The sequence below is a fragment of the Ictalurus punctatus genome, chromosome 5 (genome assembly GCF_001660625.3).
Source record: "Ictalurus punctatus breed USDA103 chromosome 5, Coco_2.0, whole genome shotgun sequence".
Lineage (NCBI taxonomy): Eukaryota > Metazoa > Chordata > Actinopteri > Siluriformes > Ictaluridae > Ictalurus > Ictalurus punctatus.
In genome coordinates, this window is record NC_030420.2 from 14,339,439 (window position 1) to 14,363,374 (window position 23,936).

At 37.2% G+C, this 23,936-nt stretch overlaps 2 protein-coding genes across 2 annotated transcripts in view; both read left to right on the plus strand.

The window, feature by feature from the left end:
• The first annotated feature begins 4,435 nt into the window (after positions 1 to 4,435).
• LOC108265175 (transcription factor Dp-1-like) lies at positions 4,436 to 5,153 on the plus strand. The gene has a single exon (XM_053680573.1). It carries the CDS (start codon positions 4,522 to 4,524, stop codon positions 5,122 to 5,124), a length of 603 nt encoding a protein of 200 aa, XP_053536548.1. The 5' UTR covers positions 4,436 to 4,521; the 3' UTR covers positions 5,125 to 5,153.
• A 1,406-nt stretch (positions 5,154 to 6,559) lies between these two features.
• si:dkeyp-117b11.1 (B-cell linker protein) overlaps positions 6,560 to 23,936 on the plus strand; it is a 93,759-nt gene continuing 76,382 nt past the window's right edge. Inside the window, exons 1-7 of the mRNA XM_017468566.3 lie at positions 6,560 to 6,612; positions 11,619 to 11,644; positions 11,744 to 11,778; positions 14,566 to 14,603; positions 19,495 to 19,588; positions 19,735 to 19,820; positions 19,987 to 20,047. Of these exons, the coding sequence (XP_017324055.3) occupies positions 6,610 to 6,612; positions 11,619 to 11,644; positions 11,744 to 11,778; positions 14,566 to 14,603; positions 19,495 to 19,588; positions 19,735 to 19,820; positions 19,987 to 20,047 (343 nt within the window). The 5' untranslated portion in view covers positions 6,560 to 6,609. The remainder of the gene's footprint in view (positions 6,613 to 11,618; positions 11,645 to 11,743; positions 11,779 to 14,565; positions 14,604 to 19,494; positions 19,589 to 19,734; positions 19,821 to 19,986; positions 20,048 to 23,936) is intronic.

Sequence of the window (23,936 nt, forward strand, 5' to 3'; positions counted from 1 at the left end):
AACCTCCTTCTTCAATTTTCTATGCTGTTCCACGTGATGCGTTACATGTGCCATGAATGTGTTCCATTCCATTGAGCTCAACCCTACTACTTCTTCCAGCTTCTTCTGCACCTCATCTGGCAGGGCTTTCTTTAACAGCATTTTGAACAACCCTACACTTGCTACCGAGGAATCCCATTTTGCCCCCGTCTCATCTCTCCATTTGTCCTGGAAACTCTGGACAAAGGCTAAAACGTTCTCGTCTTCTTTTAGCTTAATCATTTCTAGTCTCCCCAGGTCCATTTTGGCCGGATATATTGCTCGAATAGCGTCCCAGATCTTTGTCCGCAACCCGCCGAAAGGTACAGGATCTATTGCCAGGTCATCCAGGGAGTCGTCTATACCGGCTGTTTTCAGGATTTCTTCTGCACGTCCTTTCCCCACTGTTTGACACAAAATAGCTTTAATGTCTCCCACAGCCAGGTGTTGCCCAGCTGTCTTTTCCTCGAACTGTGTGATCCATTTCTGACCTCCTTCACACATGCTGGGTAGCCTCTGTATTAGTCCAGTCAGATCCATGAAGTTCCATGGAGTATACTGTAAGGTTTTTCCCTTAACCATCAAGGGATATTGCGTTACTGATGCCTCCCCTTGTCTATTGCCCATGTATTCCCCTTCAATAGGATCCCTGCGGTATTTGAGCGGAGGTTTCAGGCTTTTTCGGTCCCTCAATTGCCTCTTTCTGTTATCTTCCTCTGATGTTTCTCCCTGGATCCTCCCATACTCATCTTCATCTCTCTTGCTGTTTTTTTCCATACTTTCTCGTATAACACTCCTCCTGTTTTCTGCATCTAATTCTGCCACTGGCTGAAATCGGTCCCTTTCTTCACTTCTCCCTCCCGTCACCTCCAGGCTTTCCTATTGCTGGGCCATAGATCGGCTCAGCACCTGCTCTATTTCCTGTAACTTCTTGAATTCTTCCTCCTGTTGGGCCCTTAGCCCCGCGACCACCTCCGCCACTTGTTTAGACTGGTTGGCCAGTTCTTCCATTCTTGTTTCTCCATCATATAAGATTACTTCTTCCATTTTGCTCATTCGGTCTTCTATTTCCTCGTCATCTGATCCCATGTAGGGATTTATCATAACATCTCCCTCCAGCCTCACCTTTCTTCCTTTCCCTTTCATCCATCTTTTCTCTATTGCTCTGTCCCATGGTCCATCCACAAAGTCCTGTCGCCCCTCGTCTCTTCTGACCACTTTCCCTCCTTTATCCTCTTGTCCTTCTTGTTCCTTCTCCCCTCTTTTATCCTGACCACTAAGCTTCGGAGTGCTAGTGGGCCCTCCCCCACATTATTTAATGTACCAAATAATTTACAACAATGGCTGTGTGATGGATCAGTGGAATATTTTTATTTATTAATATTGAAACTCCTCTTTGTTTATTGTTATAAGTCGGTGAGAATATAGGGTGGAAGTGTTTAAATTTAAAATGTTCAAGTTCTGAGTTTGAGATGTGTGTTTCCTGTAAGAAGCAAATATCTGCCCCCAGTTTCATCAGGTGGTTAATTATTGCAGTCCTTTTTGCTGGGTCCGGAAGCCACGCACGTTTCCTGATACCAATTTAAGCGTCTGCATTAGGATTTATTAATTGTCTTACATACATGTTTAGAGGAATACTAGTCATCTGGATCGAGATGGTGTGTCTGTAGCCCATGTTTCAATGTGTGATCATGTGTGGGGTATAAAGTTAAACACATATACAAACAAACAGATACAGTGCAGTAAGGCAAAATTTTAGGAATTAGTTGAAGATCACCATATGGGATAAGATCCATCATAGGAATGTGTTTAAAGAGAGGTGAGGGTGTTTTGTTTTAATGTATAATATGACAGTCACAGATTTTTTGATGTAGCATGGTGAATTAATAGAGCAATGGGGTGATGTTGGCATCGCGGTAGAGCTGTCCTTCAATGTATAGCTTATCCACAATTATATTTGCACATTTATTGTTTTGTCTGTGTCTTTTCATGATGGGGTAAAGGACTTTTCGTTGGTCGTTTATTTCACATGGAAATTGGTCATTCAGCCCGTAGTTCGTGCCTTTTAATTATTTGCTTTTACTCTTGATGAGCTCTTTGTTCTGGAGATTTCTGATGTACATGCTGTACATAATTTAGATACCTTGTTATCGAAGTGGAAGATTCTGAGTTATCAAAACTATTGGATTAGAACAGAGGTGTTTTTATTAATTCAAAGCAGGATTGTGGCTGTATTGATACTAGTGTGATGGAAGTTAAGGTTCATGGAGGTGACCCACCCTCTCTTAGACAGTACAATTATCCAGATGTGGCAAAGCCCTACATACAGTGTACTGTGGATTCTCTGTTAGAACAGAGTATTACTAGGCCTTGCCTTTCTCCATCGTTAGCCCCAATTGGGCCTGTCTGCAAACGGGACAAACATCCATCCATCCATCCATCCTCAACCGCTTACTCCTTTTCAGGGTCGCGGGGGAACCTGGAACCTATCCCAGGGGGCATCGGGCACAAGGCGGGGTACACCCTGGACAGGGTGCCAGTACGGGACAAACATGTTGATGGTAATTTAATAATTGATGAGCAAGCAAAGAAAGCTGTTAAATAACATTTAACATTTAACAAAAATAACATTTTCAGGTGTCACATAGCTAGAACCAATTGCAGCTATCAACATTAGAGAACCAGCAGGCCTGAAATGCACTCAACAGAGTGACCCTTCAGTGTCAGAAAAAATCAGACCGAAGAGCAACGGACAAACTATTGTAAGCAGTCCGTTTGCCATGCATGATGCATAGCTTGCACAATGCACAATCCAGAGGAACAACTAGGTTTTGTGGAAGATATCCCAGAATTTGAGTTACCCAAAACTATACAATATGCTAATGTCATTGATGCAAAAGAAATATAGTCATGTTATTAAAGCACAACAAGAAGGACAAAGTTTTGACAAAACAAATGCATGACGGAAACTTAGCTATTAGCTAGGTTTAATTTTGGATGTAACCTTACAGCAAAACTGCAAACAGCAAACTGCTGTTAGCATATGTATATTCCTCATTGTTTGCCAATGCATTATGTTATGCTGTATGTGTTCTTTATTAAGATGCCAAATTGCAGATAACTCAATGATCACTTTAGGATGTTCCCGCTGACTGTAATGGTTCTTGAATGCCTCTCTTCCTAACCCAAGAAACATTTTATATAGTACCAAATTAAAAGTGAAACCCTATGATAAAATTTTGCCTAATTGGAGGGATCATTAACCAGTGTGCATGAGGTGATGACCCAATGATGGGTAAGATTCTACAGTGGCCAGAGGAGGACAACCTAAGGCAGGGTTTCACTGCCACTGTGCACCTTCCCAATGCAGGAGGTGTAATCTGTATGAAGGGGGTTGATGTAATGCATCTTTAGGACCAAGAACATCAAAGGGGGGACTGTAAGAAATTACAGACTGCCTCTCAGCAGATTCCACCCAGAACTGTGTTAGAATAAGCTTGTTCCCCGAAAAGGCAGAATTATCAAAGGCACAATTTATCTCAGTCTCAGTAATATGTGTATAATACCACCTAAAGTGACATTCACACAGTTATAGTATGGCAGTGGCAGTGGGACATCCCTGAACAAAGGGGCTATATGACTATAATTAGCATACAGAAAGACATTTGTCTCTACCACCCTACCACCTCACCATCTGGGGCCACACCTGTAACAACATCCATTCTGTGAGAATGGAAAGTGATCACATCAAATGCTATCCTTAATTTACATTTAGAATGAAACTTAATTTACATTACATACAGAAAACCTGGTTTGAAACAAAGTATAAAATGTCTGTGCTGATATTGTTTGGGGCTCACTTTGACTCTGATGAACCCGAAGTGCTTCATGTCACTGCCATGCTGGAATAAAGTTATTCTTCTTTGAGACCTTCGACATCCTCATCATTTTTCTTACACTGGTGTGTCGTGGGTGTTCTGGTGCACTATGGCTGCCGTCATATCATGCAGGTTGATGCTGCACACTGGTGGTGGTTGAGATTTCTCCCCATACAATGTAAAAAATGCTTTGAGTGCTTAGAAAAGCACTATATAAATCTAAGGAATTATTATTATTATTATTATTATTATTATTATTATTATTTATTTGAATTCGTCTGCCTGTATCTTTAATAAATGCTTTAACTGCACTTGCGTCCATCTCCAACCCACATAACATGACATCAACTTGCTGTAAAAATTGTTGTTCATTGTTAGTTCATAATACTTGTAAGTATTATGTGTATGCATTAAGTATAATGCAATAAGTAATGCTAACAAATTGTACAAATAACAACGTGTTTATTTGTATTTTATTGTAAAGTGTCAACAATTTGGTTTTAATAAAAGTATGATAATGAAAGTGACTGAGCTGAGTTCTGGAGACAACATCTCTCCCAATGACGCTCATGTTTATGACCAGAAAATAATTCGGCGGAGGATATATGATGCACTAAATGTCCTAATGGCAATGAACATCATCTCCAAAGACAAGAAGGAAATCAAATGGATCGGCTTCCCAACTAATTCTGCTCAGGAGTGCAAGGACCTGGAGGCCAAGTGCCAGCGACGACTTGAAAGAATCAAGCAGAAGCAGTCTCAGCTTCAAGAGCTTATACTACAGCAAATAGCCTTCAAGCGCCTGGTGCAAAGGAATCGCGAGGCAGAGCAGAAGAACCACAGACCTCCTCCCAACACAGTCATCCACCTCCCCTTCATCATAGTGAACACCAGCAAGAAGACCGTCATCGACTGCAGCACCTCAAATGACAAGTTTGAGTACCTGTTTAACTTTGACAACATGTTTGAGATCCATGAGAACATCGAGGTGCTGAAGCGCATGGGCATGGCGCTTGGGCTCGACTCCGGCAAATGTACGCCAGAAAATCTGAAGATAGCCCGAACCCTCATACCTAAAGTGCTGGAACCTTATGTAACAGATATGGCACAGGGAGTCCACAGACATTCTCATACAAACAGTGATAATGGAGCTGTTTCCACTATGGCCTCCAGCTCCAACAGCTCGTACCATGGCAGCTCTCGTGATACTCCGGCATCCTTCCTATAAGACGAGGAAGAGGACGAAGATGATGATGATGATGATGATGATGATGATGATGATGAAGATTAACTCTTCACCCTGCCTTCGCCTGAGTCAGCACCGCCTACAGCACAGTGGTGTGGGTGGAGTGTGATGTATGTTGTGATGAGAGGTTTCAGTTCTGTGACCTCTGAAAATCCTCGTATGGTTGTACATTCTTAGCAACCTTTCACAGTCTGCTGAGCAAAGCGCAGCTGCCTTGACAAGGATCTCAGTGGTGCTTTGGAAATAGAGTTTTTTTTATTTAGTGTTTTTTTTTTTTGACCACACCCCCTCCCTTTTTTTTAACCTCCACCATCACTGTTTGATTCTTTCGTAACACTTTTTTTTTTCATTCTGTTGGAAGTTGAGACTTTAATGCTCATGTGATCCTCTAGTTGTAATTTATCCACTGTAACCATCAATTTAAATGGACTTTTCCTGTCCAAAGATTTGAATATGCTTTGAGTTATTGGATAGCCATTTTCCCAACCTTCAGTTTGATGTGGCAGATATTTATTTATTTTTTGTTAAACTGTTACTTTTCATACAGGCAACTGTTTTCTTACCTTAGGTGGGTTTTGGAGTTGAACACCTTCCACCAAGTGTCATGTTATAATAACATTTGATTTGTAATTACAAACGCAGTGTGTCTAGTTAAGAAATGAATATTAAATTGTTCCGCAGATGTTCATTATGTAAATTCCTTTTTTTTAAACAATTATTTTTGAAAGAAGAACAAATATCTTACAGATAATATACATTTTATATGGGTTTATATGGATATGGGGTTGTTCTGCAGTTCTTCTGTGTGTCTAAACTTCTTATTTCAGGAAGGGCTAACAAAAGCAAACACGGTATTTGTACTCTTTTATTCATATCTTTATTTTAAGACTTACTGTATGTTGATAATTAACCTACATACCATTTTTAAATAATAAAAAAACATTTTGGACAAGTTAATGCAACTAGATTTATTATTTTTTTTTTAATCTTTAAGATTATTATGATTGTTTAAAACTATGTTCCTACTCCAAACCATTACTCATTTAAATGGTGGCTGTCATAACTTGTTTTTGAGACAATGGAACAAAAGATTCTCATTCCAGCTATGTACAGATTTAACGAAAGAAACAAACTATTTAAATGTACTCGGACCATTATAATCTTATAATCACTAATTATAATCTATTATTAATTTGGCTAATTATTGCTTGGGGCTTGATACATCATCCCGATAATGAGCCTGTGCCTAAACTAAGGTATAAGATTACAAGGTGAAACAAAACGCTTGTTCAGATAGTTTTGGTTGATAAGCAAGGAGTAGCATGCAAATGACACCCATGGAGCAGGTGTATGCAAATAGCCTAGGGAGAGACAGTACATTCCTATTACACAGTCATATTTATGTACATGAATCCAAGTTGCACAACACAAGTTCCTTATGAGTGGAAGGGGGAAAGTGCCACAACCATGGTAATGTACAATTCCTTTGAGTTGTAAAATTAAGAAATAACTGTAGCCTGTGGATATATATATTATAGGATTACAGAAATGATTTGTCAAAAATTTATTCAAACTGTTGCAGTTATGCATTTGATTGCATCTCTTAACAAAGGAATAACAGAAGATGGGCAGTGTTGCTATAGGAAAATATAAATATGAAATTTGAAATGTTATAAAAAATATAGGATTATTTTCCTATAATGGCACAGCCTAAAGTGTATTATTCTGCTTATACCAGGGGTTGATAGCAATCTTTATTAGTTTATTACTGAATGAAACATCATGGTTTTTAACCATTTACAGTTACATTTAATGTTGTAGAATGTCAGAGAAAAGAATTTCCTGTTATTGCTTATGTTATAGCAACAGAAACGCCAGTCTCTCTTTTTCTCTCTCTCATATTAGAGCTTATCATATTACAGAGATTAAATCTATTTATTAGTAGCCTTTGTTTATGTGGAATATCAGCCATACTAATGGGACTGAGCTGTTACTATGCAAATGATAATGTATTAGAATGAGCACATAGGATTTAAATTACTGTTACGGCCGGAACTATTGTCAGAGCCGTGCTAAAATAGAAAATTAATCAGCACCTTCTGATTAGAGAATTCAACAGCACGGAGTAAAATTAACTGTAAAAATAACCAAGTTTAATAGTTTTGCATGGAGATTTATGTGTAGGTTTATAATAGAACCTTTTGGGATTTCTGCACTTTAAACTACAGTACCATGGAAATGTGTATGGCTTTGTCATTGAACAGTCAACGGTTACACATTTAGGTACCTTACAGTATATGATGACAATGAACCGTGTTAATTAAATTTCAACCAGATTTATTTTATTATTTGTACTGAGTCATTTTAACATATACTGTGCATATCATGAATATTCTAAATAAATGTGACTTATGTGTTACATTTTGTTGAAATATGTATGTAAAAACATTTAACTCACTTAAATTATTTGGTTCTCTCTCTCTCTCTCTCTCTCTCTCTCTCTCTCTCTCTCTCTCTATATATATATATATATATATATATATATATATATATATATATATATATATATATATATATATATATATATATATATATATATGTGTGTGTGTGTGTGTGTGTGTGTGTGTGTGTGTGTGCGTGTATATTTTGGTGCTTTGTGTCTGTTCAAATCAGAAAGTTGGATAAAGAGGTCTTTGTGTTACTGAAGTAATCTTGCCACTTTATATGATAAACCAGGAACATGCAAAAGAAAATGATTTTCCTTTCAAATGTGATATCATTCACACCAATTATCAAAATGATGTCTGATGTTAGAGATGGATGCTTTTGCTTGTAATTTATGTCTAATGAACATTTTAGACCCTTAATTTTACATCATATGACAGTATTGGATCTCTAAAGAGGAGAACATTCTTTAGAATGTAGAACATTTTTCAAAATAACTTGTTTAAGATAGACTGACCAGCATGGGAATTTGCATTGGCTTTCAGTATCCATCACAGAAAGAGATGATAGTATTAGTTGATTTTATTTGTCCAGGGCAGTTGGGACACACAAAAAAATTCAATTACATTGTGTGAATTGGGGATACAAGTTTATATTTGGGATAGTATGATAGCACTGTTGGCACACTGGATAAGGCCTTTTACATTATGAAGTTAGATCAACCACCACTGAGTTAATAATACATAGTCAGATGTTCCATTGCCAACTATCTTTTAGGTTCTTCCTGCTTCCTCCTTATTTGTATATTTTCAGACCCCTTGTACCAGGAAGTGGAGATGTGAGAACAAACCTGTGTGAAAAATGAAGTCAGTGTTACAAGAAGTTAAGTAGAGGGAATTAAGCCTCCCATAGTGGGGAAAACAGCTTTTTAAGATATAAATCAGTGAATAGGCTTTCTGTATAACCAGACAGACAGATACACCAATATCACATTAGATGTGTTTTTCAGTGGTGGAAAGATTACAAAGCACACTGACCTGAATTACAGTACTGCTATTGTAGTAATAATTCACTTGAGTAAAAGTAAAAGTAGTATTCAAGAAATTTACTCAAGTAAAAGTAATTACTTTTTGTCTATATTTGACATAACTAATCCAAAAATGTTCAACATCAGGGAATGCAATTATGTTAATGTAAACTATGCTGAAGTGAACACCACTGTGACTATAAACAGTTTACAAAGAAAGGTATCTTAGCTTGTTATCTAACTTAGCCAATCTATCTAGCTCATTTCAATTAATATGTTTCTATATTAATAATTAGCTAGCTTGGAAAAATGCCCCTTACACATAATCCTGATCACTACCTTTAGGCTGTAGCAGAACTTAGATATACAAGCAATCCCTACTGTACATTGTAGTGACATCTTAAGTTTAAAATAGATTTTAATCCTGTATTTCACTTACAAATAAGCAGATAAAAGGTCTACAGTTGATTTCAAGGGTGGCATTTGCATTTGAAATCTGTTGCTTTTAACTCTCAATATGAAGTCCAAGCAGCTGTCACTGCCAGTGAAGCAACTGATCATTAGGCTGAAAAATCAAAAGGAACCCATCAGAGAGATAGTAAAAATATTCTTTCTTCAAAAGAAAGAATGCACTGGTGAGCTCAGGAATACCAAAAGCTATATAATATGCTCAGATTCAGCCAAATACTTCAAAACACATTGGACAGCATTTCACAGTGTAGACTGACTGTGTAGAATGACCTGACGCACACTTCAAGAGCAACCCAAGACCTTTTAAGGCAAAGAAGTGAAATGTTGGGGTCAGTGGTAGCTCAATGGTAAAGATGTTGGATGGTTGTGAGTTCAAATTCCAGCACTGCTAAGCTGCCACTGCTGGGCCCTTGGGCAAGGCCCTTAACCCTCAAATGGCCGTTTATGTAAATTAGAGAAATGTAAGTCACCCTGTATAAGGGTGTCTGCCAAATGCTGTAAATGTAAATGAAATGTTTGCAATGACCAAGTCAATCACCTGACTTGACCAATTAGATATATAGAGGACCAAAAAGTAATTGGAAAAACTAACAAATCTAAATTCAATTATAATTTTTAATACTTGGCTGCAAATCCTTTGCAGTCAATGAGTGCCTGAAGTCTGGAACTGATAGACATCACCAGATACTAGGTTGCTGCTTGAAGTTATCCATAAAATGGCAAACTGTAGTGACTTTTTTTTTTTTTTTTTTTTTTTACCAGGGACTGGATTCTTCTGTCATCCACCACAGTTGTTTTGTGTGGTCTTTTGGTGTTCCTGAGCTCACCAGTGCATTCTTTCTTTTTAAGAATGTACCAAATATTTGATTTGGTCACACTTAATGTTTTCACTGTCTCTCTGATCAGTTTATTTTCATTTTTCAGCTTAATGATTGCTTGCTTAACTGGCAGTGTTATGTTTTGGTACCTGAGACGGAAGCAAGCGCAGGTAGGAATGACTCCGAATTTGCGAGGATCAGGCAGAAAGCGTAGTCATGAGGCAGGCAGTGGTCAAACGATCAGGTGAACAGGCAGTACTAGGCTTAGGCAGATAATCGTAGTCAAAAACAAAGCACGATATCAAAACCCGGGTTAACTAATACGAAAATTAATGCTTGATTCACGACAAAGACAAGACTGCTGAGTGTTTACTTCGCAAGCTAGTAATGCTCTAACCGTCACCTAAATACTATGTGTGTGTGTGTGTGCGTGTGTGTGTGATTGGGTGAAAGTGTCTGTGATCAGAACTTGGGAGAAGGTGTGTGTGTGTGTATGGGAAGTGTAGTCCTTGTCGGCCATGTTTGTAGGTTGCGTTGCACTCTGGGAATTATAGTCACTGGTTCACTGTGACGTGACAGGCAGTGACAGCTTTTTCGACTTTCTATTGATAGTTAATAGCAACAGATTCCAAAATTCAAAAGCCACACTTGAAATCAACTCCAGATCATTTACACTACAAAAACCAAAACCTTAGAAAACGATCTTGATTATAGTCAAATATATCTAATATTTCCTATTATAAGCGAATCAGTGACTAGCTATTACTAGCTATTACTGGGGTGGCTGTGGCTCAGGTGGTAGAGAGGGTTGTCCACTAATTGTAGGGTTGGTGGTTCGATTCCCGGCCCGCGTGACTCCACATGCCGAAGTGTGTTTGTGTAAGACACTGAACCCCAAGTTGCTCCCATTGGTGTGTGAATGGGTGAATGAGACACAGTGTAAAGCGCCTTGATTAAAAGCGCTATATAAGTGTGCCATTTACCATAAGATGACCATAAACCAAATGCAAGATTATTAAACCTATTATGCAAATTAAACCTTTTTTTTTAATTTTTTTTTTTACTAATTTCAATATGAAATAGTCTTGTTCTATGATGCAACAGTATCTGCCAATAGAATAAGAAAATGTCAAGCTTAAAATGAGTAAAATTGGTCTCGAAATAGGTTTAATAATCTTATATTTAGTTTAGTATAACCTTATAATAGGAAATACTAGATAAATTTTTCTATATTCAAGATATTTTCAATTGCTAAGATGTCATATTTTGCAATTTAGCCAATCATCTATTTACTTGTAAGTGAAATAATGAGGGGAAAGGATACACCTGGCAATGAAACAGCTGAGCAACGAATTGTACAATTACTTTTGGTCCCTTAAAAAAAAGGGGGGAGGGGGTATATAAAAAGTGTAATTCCTGTAATTCCTACACAATTCACCTATATATAACTATATGTATACAGTGGTAGACAGCTAAAATAACAATAACATATAATAATAAAGATAATAATGTGTGTCCAAATATTTGTGGACCTGATTTAGAATGTGTACATTAATATAAACCTGGGATTTGCCTTGCAGCCAGCACCACTATTATAGAAAATTAATCAACACCTTCTGACCAATCAAATTTGAGAATTCAACAGCGTTCACATGACATATATCATGTCCTTTTTTAAACTGTATTCACAAATTATGCACATATCCTTTTTTCAGAGTTTCTTTGAAAAACTGAAAAACTTGTAAGTATTTGAAAATTACAAGCTTCTTATAGCTACTATTTGATTATATTCTATATCATGTTTTTGAGAGTTATGTTATTCTTAAATATCTCTGTGCAGACATTGTGGACCTCCTGCTCCACCCAAAAGAACAGGTACAGTCTATTTATATTTTAATAATTTTATGATAAATGAATAACCCAATGATTATAGTCATGCTTATTGGTAATTTGTGCTTATTAACAAAAGTGTGAGGTGTACAGTAATTTGTCAAATTCAAATATACATTTTGGTAGTTATGGACACGGTTCTTTCTACTGTGGATCTTTGAACACCGGTTAAATACCATGGTTTGTTTTTAATACTGGAATGCTTTCACAAAGATTTTCACAAAGTGACAGTTATCTCTAGTATTTGCTCTACATACCTTCACACCATGTCACTTCTTTCCTTAAATCTAAGTGTTGAATAAACATTTTCCTTCAGTACATTAAATGTTGATGGTGTTTCCTCATTTTCTCCTCGTCTTATATTATATTTTTATGAGAACATGAAACCCCATGATAAATATAAAAAATAAAGGACATCAGGAGAGGGGCAAATATTTTTTCATGGCCCTGTTCATATGTCCGCCTTCTAAAATGGGAAGGTGTTTGGAGATGGGTGCCACGGTCACCGGTCACACCACTTGGAAGGGTGATGTTGACCTTGAGAGCTGGAGAGCTAATGCCCTCCACAGCTGCAACACAGATGTCCTGGTGTAGTATGCCTCTTACTATTACTAAGCTAATGGCATATCAGAGTAGGGGCTGAGTGTCTAGACTGTTAATAGGCCATGGTGGCCAACCCCTGCTTAGTCCAAGGAAAGAAGATTGAACTTCATAGAATGCTGCAAGGTCAATCACCTGGTTCACAAATTTGGGTGAAATAACCTTAGGCTGGAACCCAGGGTTTGGCCAAAATTTCACTCTGTAATCATCTGGTCAACAGTTCATGCAGCGCAAACTTATCACTAAATCATACAGTTCTCCCACCATTTTACTGAAGTGATTGCCAGCATAAACTGTGACTTCAATATCTACATATAGTCTGTCATGGGCTCAGTAGGTAGAGAAAAAAGATAAACATGATATATACTCAGCAAAAAAAGAAATATCTTCTCACATTCGACTGCTTTTATTTCCAGCAAATTGCTTAGCATGTGTAAATATTTGTATTAACATAAAAACATTCAACAACTGAGACATAAACTGAACAAGCTTCACTCATTATTCCATTTCTGTTCGTCAAATGTCTGTGAAGCTTGTTCAGTTTATGTCTCAGTTGTCAATATAAAAAGGACCAGTCAGTATCTTGTGTGGCTACCAGCTGCTATAAGTACTACAGTGCATCTCATCTTCATGGACCGCACCAGATTTGTCAGTTCTTGCTGTGAGATGTTACCTCACTCTTCCACCAAGGCAAGTTCTTGATCACATCTGGGGGGGCACACGGTTACATGTAATCTTCCACTGCAAAAACGATCAGATGCCCTTTCTGTCTCCCTGTAGCACTGTGTTAGGCGTCTTATATTACAGATATTGCAGTTTATTATTCTGGCCACATCTGCAATCCTCATGCCTCCCTGCAGCAGGCCTATGGCATGTTCATGCAGGTGAGCAGGCACCCTAGACATCTTTCATCTGGTGAGTCAATAGAAAGGTCTCTTTAATGTCCTAAGTTATTTTAACTGTGACCTTAATTGCCTACCGCCTGTAAACTGTTAGTGTCTTAAGGACTGTTCCACAGGTGCTTGTGCAATAATTGTTTATGGTTTATTTAACAAGCATGAAAAACATTGTTTAACCCCTTTCCAATAACGATCTGTAAAGCTTATTTGGATTTTACAAAATTATCTTTAAAATACAGTCTCCTGAAAAATGGACATTTCTTTTTTTTTTTTTTGCTGAGTATAGTTACACTGGTCCAATGAAATAATGGCCATGCATCATATAGATGTCTTTCAGAATTAATTCTCTCTCTCTCTCTCTCTCTCTCTCTCTCTCTCTCTCTCTCTCTCTCTCTCTCTCTCTCTCTCTCTCTCTTTTCTCAAAATAAAAAAAATTTTCAAATATTCAAATGTTCAAAATATACATCTCTCTGTCATTTTAAAGTCTCTCAAGCTAGTGTCCACTGCTAAACAGGCCCAAAAACGTTAGCACAATGGAAATGTGATAAATCCGATACTCTGCAAACATTGTTCATGTAAAAGCACATCAATAACATTATAACACAATATATACAAATAAAAGGAGCATCCACCATGTGCACCTCTTAGATCACATGTAGAATAAGGGTATTGTGGGACTGTATGCATTTCCTTTGTGTCCATGTTAGCTCTGAACCACAATGCTGTACTCACGCTCTCAAACTCTGGTCACATGACCCATAAGACTCTATATTAAATAAAATGTTACATAAAAGTAAAAAAAAATTTACCAAAATATTATTTTAAGGAGGTACATTTATCAGTATTACTCTCTGAACATCATATTCATTACATTTTAATCACTCTTTTTAAAGGCTATATGAACTCAAAGGAACATGAATTTATGACAGAAACCTAAAATAAACATCTCAATGAAACATGTCCTTGTGACAGTTACACGTGACATGGCATTTAAGCTATAGCAAATACATCATCACTGTCACATGCTTATTTGAAGGTCTCAGTATGGTATGCACACAAGAGCATATCCTGGTATTAAACATTGTCTCTGGTGGTTAGAAGGGGTGAAATAGAACTATCTATTTATATATTTTACTGTTTTAAACTTAAATTCAATTGATTTGTTTTGGAAACATATAGGACTGTTCATATAATTGCAATAGTATCACTGAGAATGGTTTAACCATGTTGTTGGTACTAACTTTTTTGGGACTCACTTTTTTTTTTTTTTTAGATATCAGTGCAGGGTGTGGTTGGTCCGAGGATGAATTAGTAAGTATTGTGGTTGCAAACACAAAGGCTTTTTGCATTCATTTGTTGTCATAATGCAAGTCATTTAGTTCTGTTATTTAGGGGTGAGCACCAAGGGTGCGTAGACACCCTATTGTAATTGTTTGTTTTTGTTGTGCTAGTTCTTCTTCTTCTTCTTCTTCTTCATCTTATTAGTGTCACATGTAACTTATAAGGATGTGCTTAGAAACTTATACGTTTTTGTTAGGATTTTTCTTCTTCTTCTGTGATAAAACTCCCTCCTGCTACTCAGGCAAGAGAGATGAGACGAATGGTGGCTGGCACTATAGAAAATTGTTTTACGTTTTTGCCTCATAACTCAAATACCATAAGTCTAACAGTGAAAATTCTCTCAAACAAAAAACCTTAAGAACCATTTACCTCAGACCACTTAGATTTTTTTTTGTAAATTTGCATAATATGCTAAACCTACTTTTCCTAGGATTTCCTAGAACTTGTCCTAGGATTTTTGTCCTATCTTCACAATTTTGGAGTCAAACTACTCAGCAGAGTGTGACCCTCAGTAATTATCAAAAACATGTTGACGTGTAAACAATATGGCTGCCACATGTCAATTCTAACAATGCAGAGCCTAATTTACTCAAACAACCATAACTCATGAGAGCTTACATGGATTTGCATGAAAATTCAAGGACATACTTAGTACAGTATTCTGAGGTCATATGCAAAGTTTGGGGAATGGTTATAGAAAGGGGACAGAGCTAAGGTTTTCTTAGCTTAGCTGTTTCTTAGCAGCCTTGAGTCTGATCAAGCTGAAATTTGGTATTGTGCATCTTATGTGGCAATCTCTAAGTTTATTTGTTGATCAACAAAGTTGTTGTTTACCTAATTACTTAAAAAAAAAACATGGCTGCCTTCAGCCAATCAGTTTCAGTTTAATTTCAGTGGGCATTTGACCAGGTTAACATTGAGGTATCATGAAAAAAAAAAAAAATCTTGAATGGAAGTTTTGGGTATGGACCCATTGCTGGGTGATGCATTGTCATTGAAATTGGCCACTGGCCAAAAACATGTTGACATTTCTAAACAATATGGCCATCATACATCAACCAATTCTGATCAGGCAGAGCCTAATTTACTCAAACAGCTGTAACTCAATGAGGCCTTAAGTGGACTTAATTTGCACAAGACTTGAAATCCATTCACAGAATAAGATTCTGAGTTCATGTGCAAAGTGTGGGGTATGGTCATGTAAAGTAGGTGGAGCTAAGGTCAGATAACTGTTTCTCAAGAACCATAAGTCCAATTGAGCTGAAATTTGGAACGCTGTGTCTATGTGCTAATCTGTAAGTGGATTTTAGATAATGATCTAATTACTTAAAAAAAACATGGCTGCCATTGGCCAGTCAGTATTCAGCCAGCAGTTGACAGGGTAAACATTGAGATATCGTCATGAATGTTGATTGGCAGTTTTGGGTTGGGACACACTATTATCTGATGTAATCTCAGTCAAATTGGCAAATTACTATTCATGTTTATGCACCAAAAAGCAAGCATATCTCTTGGAAAATAAGGTATACAGTGAAAATTCTTCTTCGGCTTAATTTGTTTGCACAAACTCTGAAATTACCTTTTGGACCCTTTAGCTCTACCAACTTAAATTTGTGATAATTTACATAATATGCAAAACCTACTTTTTCGAACTAGTCCTAGGATTTACATTTATCTAATAATTATCAAAAACATGTTGATATTTGTAAACAATATGGCCACCATACATCAATCAATTCTAAAGTGGCAGAGCTAGATTAGTTAAATAGCTGAAATTCATGATTGGAGATATGGATTTAAAGCAAATGTTAAAGACATGTTCAGTACAAGGATCTGAGGATGCCAGCAAAGATTGGGGTGTGGTCATGCATAAGCTAAGGTCAGATAACTCTTTCTCAAGAACTTTAAGTCCTATCAAGCTGAAATTTGTTATGTTGTATAATAGTTCTAATTTGTGATTGAAATTTTGATGACCTAATTAAAAACTTTCTACCATTGGCCAATCGGTCTACTTTCAGCAGGCATTTGACAGAGTTAACAGTGACCTATCATTATGAAACTTGAATAGTAGGTTCAAGTATGTTAGAGTATGGACCCCCATTTTAATTTCTCACTCAAACTGGCCACCAGGGGCACTGTTCATGACATAAAAATTAGCATATCCCTTGGAAAATAAGAGCCACAGTGAACTTTCTTGTTGGTGCTTATTCCTTGGTGTGTTGAAATTTGTAAACAATGTGGCTGCCACATGCAAATCAACCCATGTGGGGTTGAGCTGGTTTACTCAAACAGCTGTACTTCATGAATACTTGCACAGAATTTCAAAAAACTTGAAATGCAAAGGATTCTGAGGTGATTCACAAAGTTTGGAATATAACCATTGAAAAGTTCAATTGAAAGAGCTATTCTGAGAAACCAAAAGTCAGATTGTGCTGAAATTTGGTGTGCTGCATCAGTGTACTAATCTGTAACTGGTTTTTTAGTCACCATTACTTCAAAAACATGTCTGCCTTCAGCCAATCAGGAGGTGGGGCTAGTTTACAAATAGCTGTAATTCATGATTAGCAATATAGATTTGGGCCGAACTTGACAGACATGTTCAATACATGGTTCTAAGGATATCTACAATGTTTGAAGTTATGTAAAGGGGGCAGTGCTAAGGTCATATTCAGTGCTGTGAAAAATAATTTTTCCCATCCTGATTTATTCTGTTTTTGTGTATGTCTCATACTAATTAGTCTTAGATCTTCAAATGAAATACGACATAAAACAAAGGCAACCTGAATAAACACCCAATACACTTTTTTTTTTTTTCCTTGAAACCCTTCCAAACAACTTCTGGTGTTATAGGTGACTTCGGATTGTAGCTTTAGAGACTTTCTGACCCCAAGATGCAAGTAACTTCTGCAATTCCCCAGCTGTGATCCTTGGAGATTTTTTGGCCACTTGAACCATCCTCTTCACAGTGCACAATACACACACACATGTCCTCTTCCAGGTTGATTCATTACATTACTAGTTGACTGGAACTTCTTAATTGATGCTGATGGTGGAAATGGGCATTTTCAATGCTTGAAGCTCAACAACCTTTTGCCGAACAACACAGCTATATTCTTTGGACTTACCCATTGTTATGAATGACTAAGGGAATTTGGCCTATTTGTTACCTCATATATATATATATATATATATATATATATATATATATATATATATATATATATATATATATATATATATATATATATATATATACACATATATATATACACATATACCCCTGTGAAGCTGGAAGTCATGGTTGAACAATTTCCTGTTCCTAGTCACCCAGGTGTACTAAAAAAAGTTAAATTTCAATGGGAATATACTTCAAATATATTTTTCTCATCTGAATTCATAGGGGTGTCAATAATTGTTGCACACCTATATTTAACAAAGATTTTTTTGGATAAACCTGTATTGCATTTGTTTGATATCCATGACAGAGTATTTTTTGTGATTTTTTTTAACAAAAGATCAAAAGGTTAAAACAATAAAGACAATTTTTCACAGCCTTGTTTGCTCATATTTACCAAGGGTACCAATATTAGTGGAGGTCACCGTATAGCCATGTGAAACAGGAAAAGTCATGGTTGAACATTTTCCTGTTCCTAGTCACCCAGGTGTGCTACATTTTTTAAAATTTCAATGGGAATATACTTGTATATTCCCATTGTATAATGTATTTTTATCATATGAATTCATAGGGGTGCCAATATTAGTGGAGGGCAGTATGTGTGTGTGTGTGTGTGTGTGTGTGTGAGAGAGAGAGAGAGAGAGAGAGAGAGAGATGTATCAGAGATGTATAGTTTAAAAACATCCGATGATCAGGGCCGATTATATCCTGTCAATAAAAAGAGGGTGGGAAAACACATCGATTTCATGCTGTGTGTGAAGATGATGTCTCTTGTGTGGAATGATGACAAAACTGCAGTTTGTAAGCTCTGTAATTTCTCACTGCTAAAATTTTACGGAAACGGAAGTTCACACAACACCCCCCCCCCCAATATTAAAAATATTAACTTTTTTTTAATATCATAAAAAAAAGTTTATATTAGGCCTATATATTGCTAGTTTGATGTCAGTGATGAAGTAGAAATGCTTTTATTTGTGGTGAGTGAATGTGAGTAACTGGAGGTATTTTAAAATTCAGTCAATTAATTCTGTTAATATGAATTAATAACATTCAATAAGTTAAGAAATCTTAGTTTAATCTTCAGAATTTAGTTAATGTTAATGTGTTTTCTGTTTATGAGACCAGGTACTGTGAAACAACTTGAAATGGAGAGAATAAAGTTTTTATTTGCATTTCTTTCAGAATTGTGGAATTAAATATTATTAATTTAAAAGAAGGCATAAAAGGCAGATCTATCGGTATCTGTTATCGGTACCAGCCGATATCACTCTGAATAATCGGTTATTGGTGTCAGCTGAGAAATTTAGTATCAGTGCATCTCTTATATATATATATATATATATATATATATATATATATATATATATATATATATATATATATATATATATATATATATATATAAGGAAACCTTGGAAGCATGGGGAAAACCCTGGAGGTGTGAGGCAAACGTGCTAACCGCTAAGCTTAAAATGATCAAAACTATCTGCCAATAAAACAAGACTATTTCAATCTTGAAATGAGTACAAATGGCTTGAAATAGGTTTAATAATCTTTGTTTTGGCTTATTGTAATCTTATAATAGGAAATACTAGATAAATTTGACTATATTCAAGGTATTTCCACTTGCTAAGATGTATTTTTTTGCATTGAAGTTTTCTGTTGTCTCTGTGTGTGTTTCTGTAGGGTGAGGAAGATGGTGATACATATGAAGCTCCCCCTTGCGAGCGACCTACCATAAAGGTTCAGCATCGCCATGTAGAAGAGAATGTATACCTTGGTACTTCTCGCTAAATCTTTAATTGCGTTACACAGATGTTCAGTTATTTTATCAAATCTTCTCCAAATGCCTTTCATTAGTGGGTGTTTAGTAAATGTATAAAGAATGCATGAATGTATTAAAAACATCATTTTTGTTTTATGTAGGCTACCCTGAGAGGCCACCATACTCCACAAATCCCCAAAGACAGGCAGCACCACCACCACGACCAGCCAAGATCACATCAAAAATGGTAATTGTTAAATTTTAAGAAAAATGCCTGCTTCTATAGTAGAAGAGTGTTATATGGCATAAGAAACAAAAATGCACCTGCTTCATAAATTAGTGTTATATGGCATAGGTAACAAGGTTATAATACCTAAAACAGGAAACCTTTTTTTTTTTTTTTTTTTTTTTAGAAATCCCCTAAGCTGCTACCTGAGCAAGAGGAGTTCTACAGTGATTCCAACAATAGAAAATGTGAGCACTTATTTTAACTTTCAGATGGCAAAACATACTTTTCATTAGTAGATATTTACCATTTGTGCATGTATTTTTTGTGATAAATCTGGGAATTATAAGGTGAAAGGCTAGATTGGGCAGAACAAGACCCAGTTCTGAAACATGTTAACAAACTAGCTTTGTTTAATTTTGATGTGATCAGTGCAAAATATAATTAAATGATTCAAGGAATCAGGTCAAATCTCGGTGCATAAAGGGAAAGGCCGAAAACCACTTCTGAATGCATTTGATTCGAAATTCCTCAGACATCAGTGTCTTAAAAACACAGTCATGAGTCTGTAATGGAAATCCTTTGGTAAACCTTTGTCAGTCAACACCAATCGCCTCTGCTTCCACAAATGCAAGTTAAGGCTTTACTATGCAAAGCAGAAGCCATACATCAACACTGTCCAGAAGTGCCACCGACTTCTCTGGGCTTTGTCTCATCTGAGATGGACAGTAACACAGTGGAACCATGTTGTATGGTCCAATGAGTCAACATTTCAAATAGTTTTTTGGACAAAACAGTCGTTGTGTTCTCTGGGCCAAAGAGAAAAAGGACCAGCCAAGCTGTTAACAGCATCAGGTCTGAAAGCCAGCATATGTCATGGTATGGGGGTGTGTCAGTGCCTGTGAGGGCACCATTAATACAGAAAAATACGTACACATTTTTGAGCAACATATGCAGGACAGCGCCAAACCACATTTGTGCATGGTTGTGTAAGCAGAGAGTGCAAGTGCTAGCATGACCTGCCTACACTCCTGACCTGTCTCCGATTGAGAATGTCTGATGCAAAATAAGGCAACAAAGACCCTGTACAATTGCACAGCTAAAGAAATGCATAATGGATGAATGGGGAAAAATTCCGCTTGGCAAACTTAAACAACCGGTGTCTTCAGTGCCCAAACGTTTAAGTGTTATTAAAAGAGAAGGTGATGTTACTCAGTGGTAAATAGTTGACTGTCCCAACTTTTTTGGAGTCTGTTGCAGTCATCAGATTTGAAATGAGTATATATTTTCAAAAATAAATTAAATTCACAGAGTAAAACATCAAATAATGTGTTAATAATGTGTTTTCAATATAGTACAGGGTGAATAGAATTTTCAAATTAATCTTTTTTTTTATTTTTTTTTTATAAAGGTGATACACAAAAAAATAACCCATAAAATTGATTTTTTGTAGTCATTTTCACATTTTTAAATTAACAACAAAAACAACAACAGATAAGTTACATGATTAGAACCTGTTTAGTGAGTGCAGGTGTCATTTAAAACTCTCACATCTAGTGTGTGGTGTTCCTTTTGCTATTGAGATGTGTGGTTTCATAATGCCCAAGGGATCCTGGCAAGGGATTAGACAAAATCTCCAAATATATCATTCCACTGTTAGGAAAATAATCTACAAATAGCACAGATTTCAAATGACTGCCAATTTGTCGAAGACTGGGCGTCCCAGCAAATTCAACCCAAAAGCAGATTGTCTGATTGTAAAAAGAAGTCTCCAAGAGCCCAAAAAAATCATCACAGGATCTTCTAGTAAGTCTTGCAACAAGTTCTAGCGAGAGTTCGCCAAGATTGTCTACTTCTGCTGCTAGTAGCACCTTATTGGCCAGCTTGAATATGGTTCTCAGAGACAATATCCCTGCTAGATGGCATTCCTTCTGAGATTCCCATCTTCAGGGATCTACTGTCTCAAGCCATAGGGCTGATTTATCATTCTCAGCTGGAACTATGGAAACTGTGGGTCTGGCCCCTGAGGGGCACCAAATCATAGATTCTGGTCTCACAACTGAGGTTGTAGAGACTATGTTGAATGCTAGAACACCATCCATGACAAAATTGTATCTGCTCAAGTGGCAACTTTTTGTCTCGTGGTGTGAGGAACATCAGCTAGACCCAGCAAACTGCGCAATAGCTACAGTCCTGGAGTTCTTACAAGGACGTTTCTCAGCAGGGTTGGCTCCTCCAACAATCGGGGTCTACATGTCTGCCATTTCGACCAGCCATGCCCCTATTGATGGAGCCTCTGTGGGGCAACATCCTCTAAGTTTGAGGTTTATGTGTGGTGTCAGGCGGCTGATGCACATCTGCAGGCCACGCATACCTTCCTGGGACCTTTCTGTGGTTCTGGAAGGTCTGTCAAGTGCAGCATTTGAGCCCTTAGTGTCAGCCTCTCAGAAGCTTATGACTCTAAGTGTAGCTCTTCTGCTGACCCTGACATCTCTCAAGCCCTGAGATCTACAAGCTCTCGCTGTTGCCCTTCCTGTCTGGACTTTACCCCTGGATTAGCCAAGGCCTTCCTGTATCCTAGGCCAGATTATATTCTTAAAGTGCCTACATCGGCTGCCCAGCCTGTGGTGTTGCAGGCTTTTTGCCCTTCTCTGTTCCTCATACCGGAACAAGAGAAATTCCTCTGACTGTGTCCAGTAAGGGCTCTCTGTACTTACGTCCACCATTCCGGCCAGTGGCATAAGTCAGAGCAGCTGCTGGTCAGCTTTCTCTGTGACAGTATGCTGGGTCAAAGCAGCGCATCTCTAATTGGATAGTGGAAGCAATCTCTATTGCTTATTAGGCACATGGTCTCGTTACATCTCTGGGCATAAGGGCTCATTCCACTAGGGGGGGTCCCCTCCTCTAAGGCTTTGTCCAAAGGGATATCCTTACAGGATGTGTGTGCTGTAGCGGGGTGGTCTACTCCACACACATTCATTTGGTTTTACAGCCTGGATATACATTCTGGCCTGGGCTCGAGTGTCTTGCACTGACCCTCGGGCTCGGATCTTTTTGAACAGGACGTACCCTCAGTATTATGGAGTGGGTATTCTCGTTCCCACAGTGTTCAGCTAATGCAATGTGGAGTTCCCTTTGAAAGGGAATGTCTGGGTTATGCATGTAACCCTGTTCCCTGAGAAGGGAACGAGACATTGCGTAGCTTTGTTATACCTAAATCTGGATTTTAGCCTGTACTAACCTGGTCACAGATTTGTGGTAACAAGGACTTAACGTAATCTACTAAAGACAATAATTTCAGAATAAGTTAGAATATAATCAAGCATAATAATTTATTTAACCAGGTATGACCACATCCAAATCTAATACTATTTATAATAAGAAGAAAGAATTACCTTCAACATTACATTCCAATCAAATTCAAAACATAATAATACAACAGAAGAAAGTCAAAACTTGCATACCTGGTATAGAAAACTACACACAGCAATCGTGCGGGAGATCTGTCTACAGATTACCCGAATCTTTGGCCAGCTCTCCCCTAAATACCCAGATGCTCTGTGGGTCCACCAAATGGTGTTGTTTGTGATGACCATTTGATGTTTGTGGAAGGATGTACCTTATTTACATACAGGAGGTAATTTGAGTGAGGGTCCCTGGGTAATACTACCAAAAATGGTTAAAGAAGAATAAAGTTAATGTTTTGGAAGGATCAGCAGCAAGCAGTTTATGTGAGGAAACCCAACAACATCCCAGAGTTTAAGCTATTCTGTAATGAGGAATGGGCTAAAATTCCTCCAAGCTGATGTGGAGGACCGATCACCAGTTACTGGAAACATTTAGCTGCAGTGTAATCACAAGTGGGAGAGAGAAATTTGTGTTTGTATATATTGTATATATTGTAAGTTTGTATATATTGTAACCTTATTTTTGACAGGTATAGGTCAAAGGTCAAAAAGATACATATTCTTACTCTCTATATCTAGGTCAAAGGTCATGATCATGAATATATATATATATATATATATATATATATATATATATATATATATATATATATATATATATATATATAGTTATGTTAAATCAGGATCACATACATTCCTGACACAAACATTACCATACATGGTACGGCCA

Coding starts and splice junctions, on each gene's coding strand:
- LOC108265175 (XM_053680573.1), top strand. CDS start 4,522: ATGGCAATGAACATCATCTCCAAAGACAAGAAGGAAATCAAATGGATC.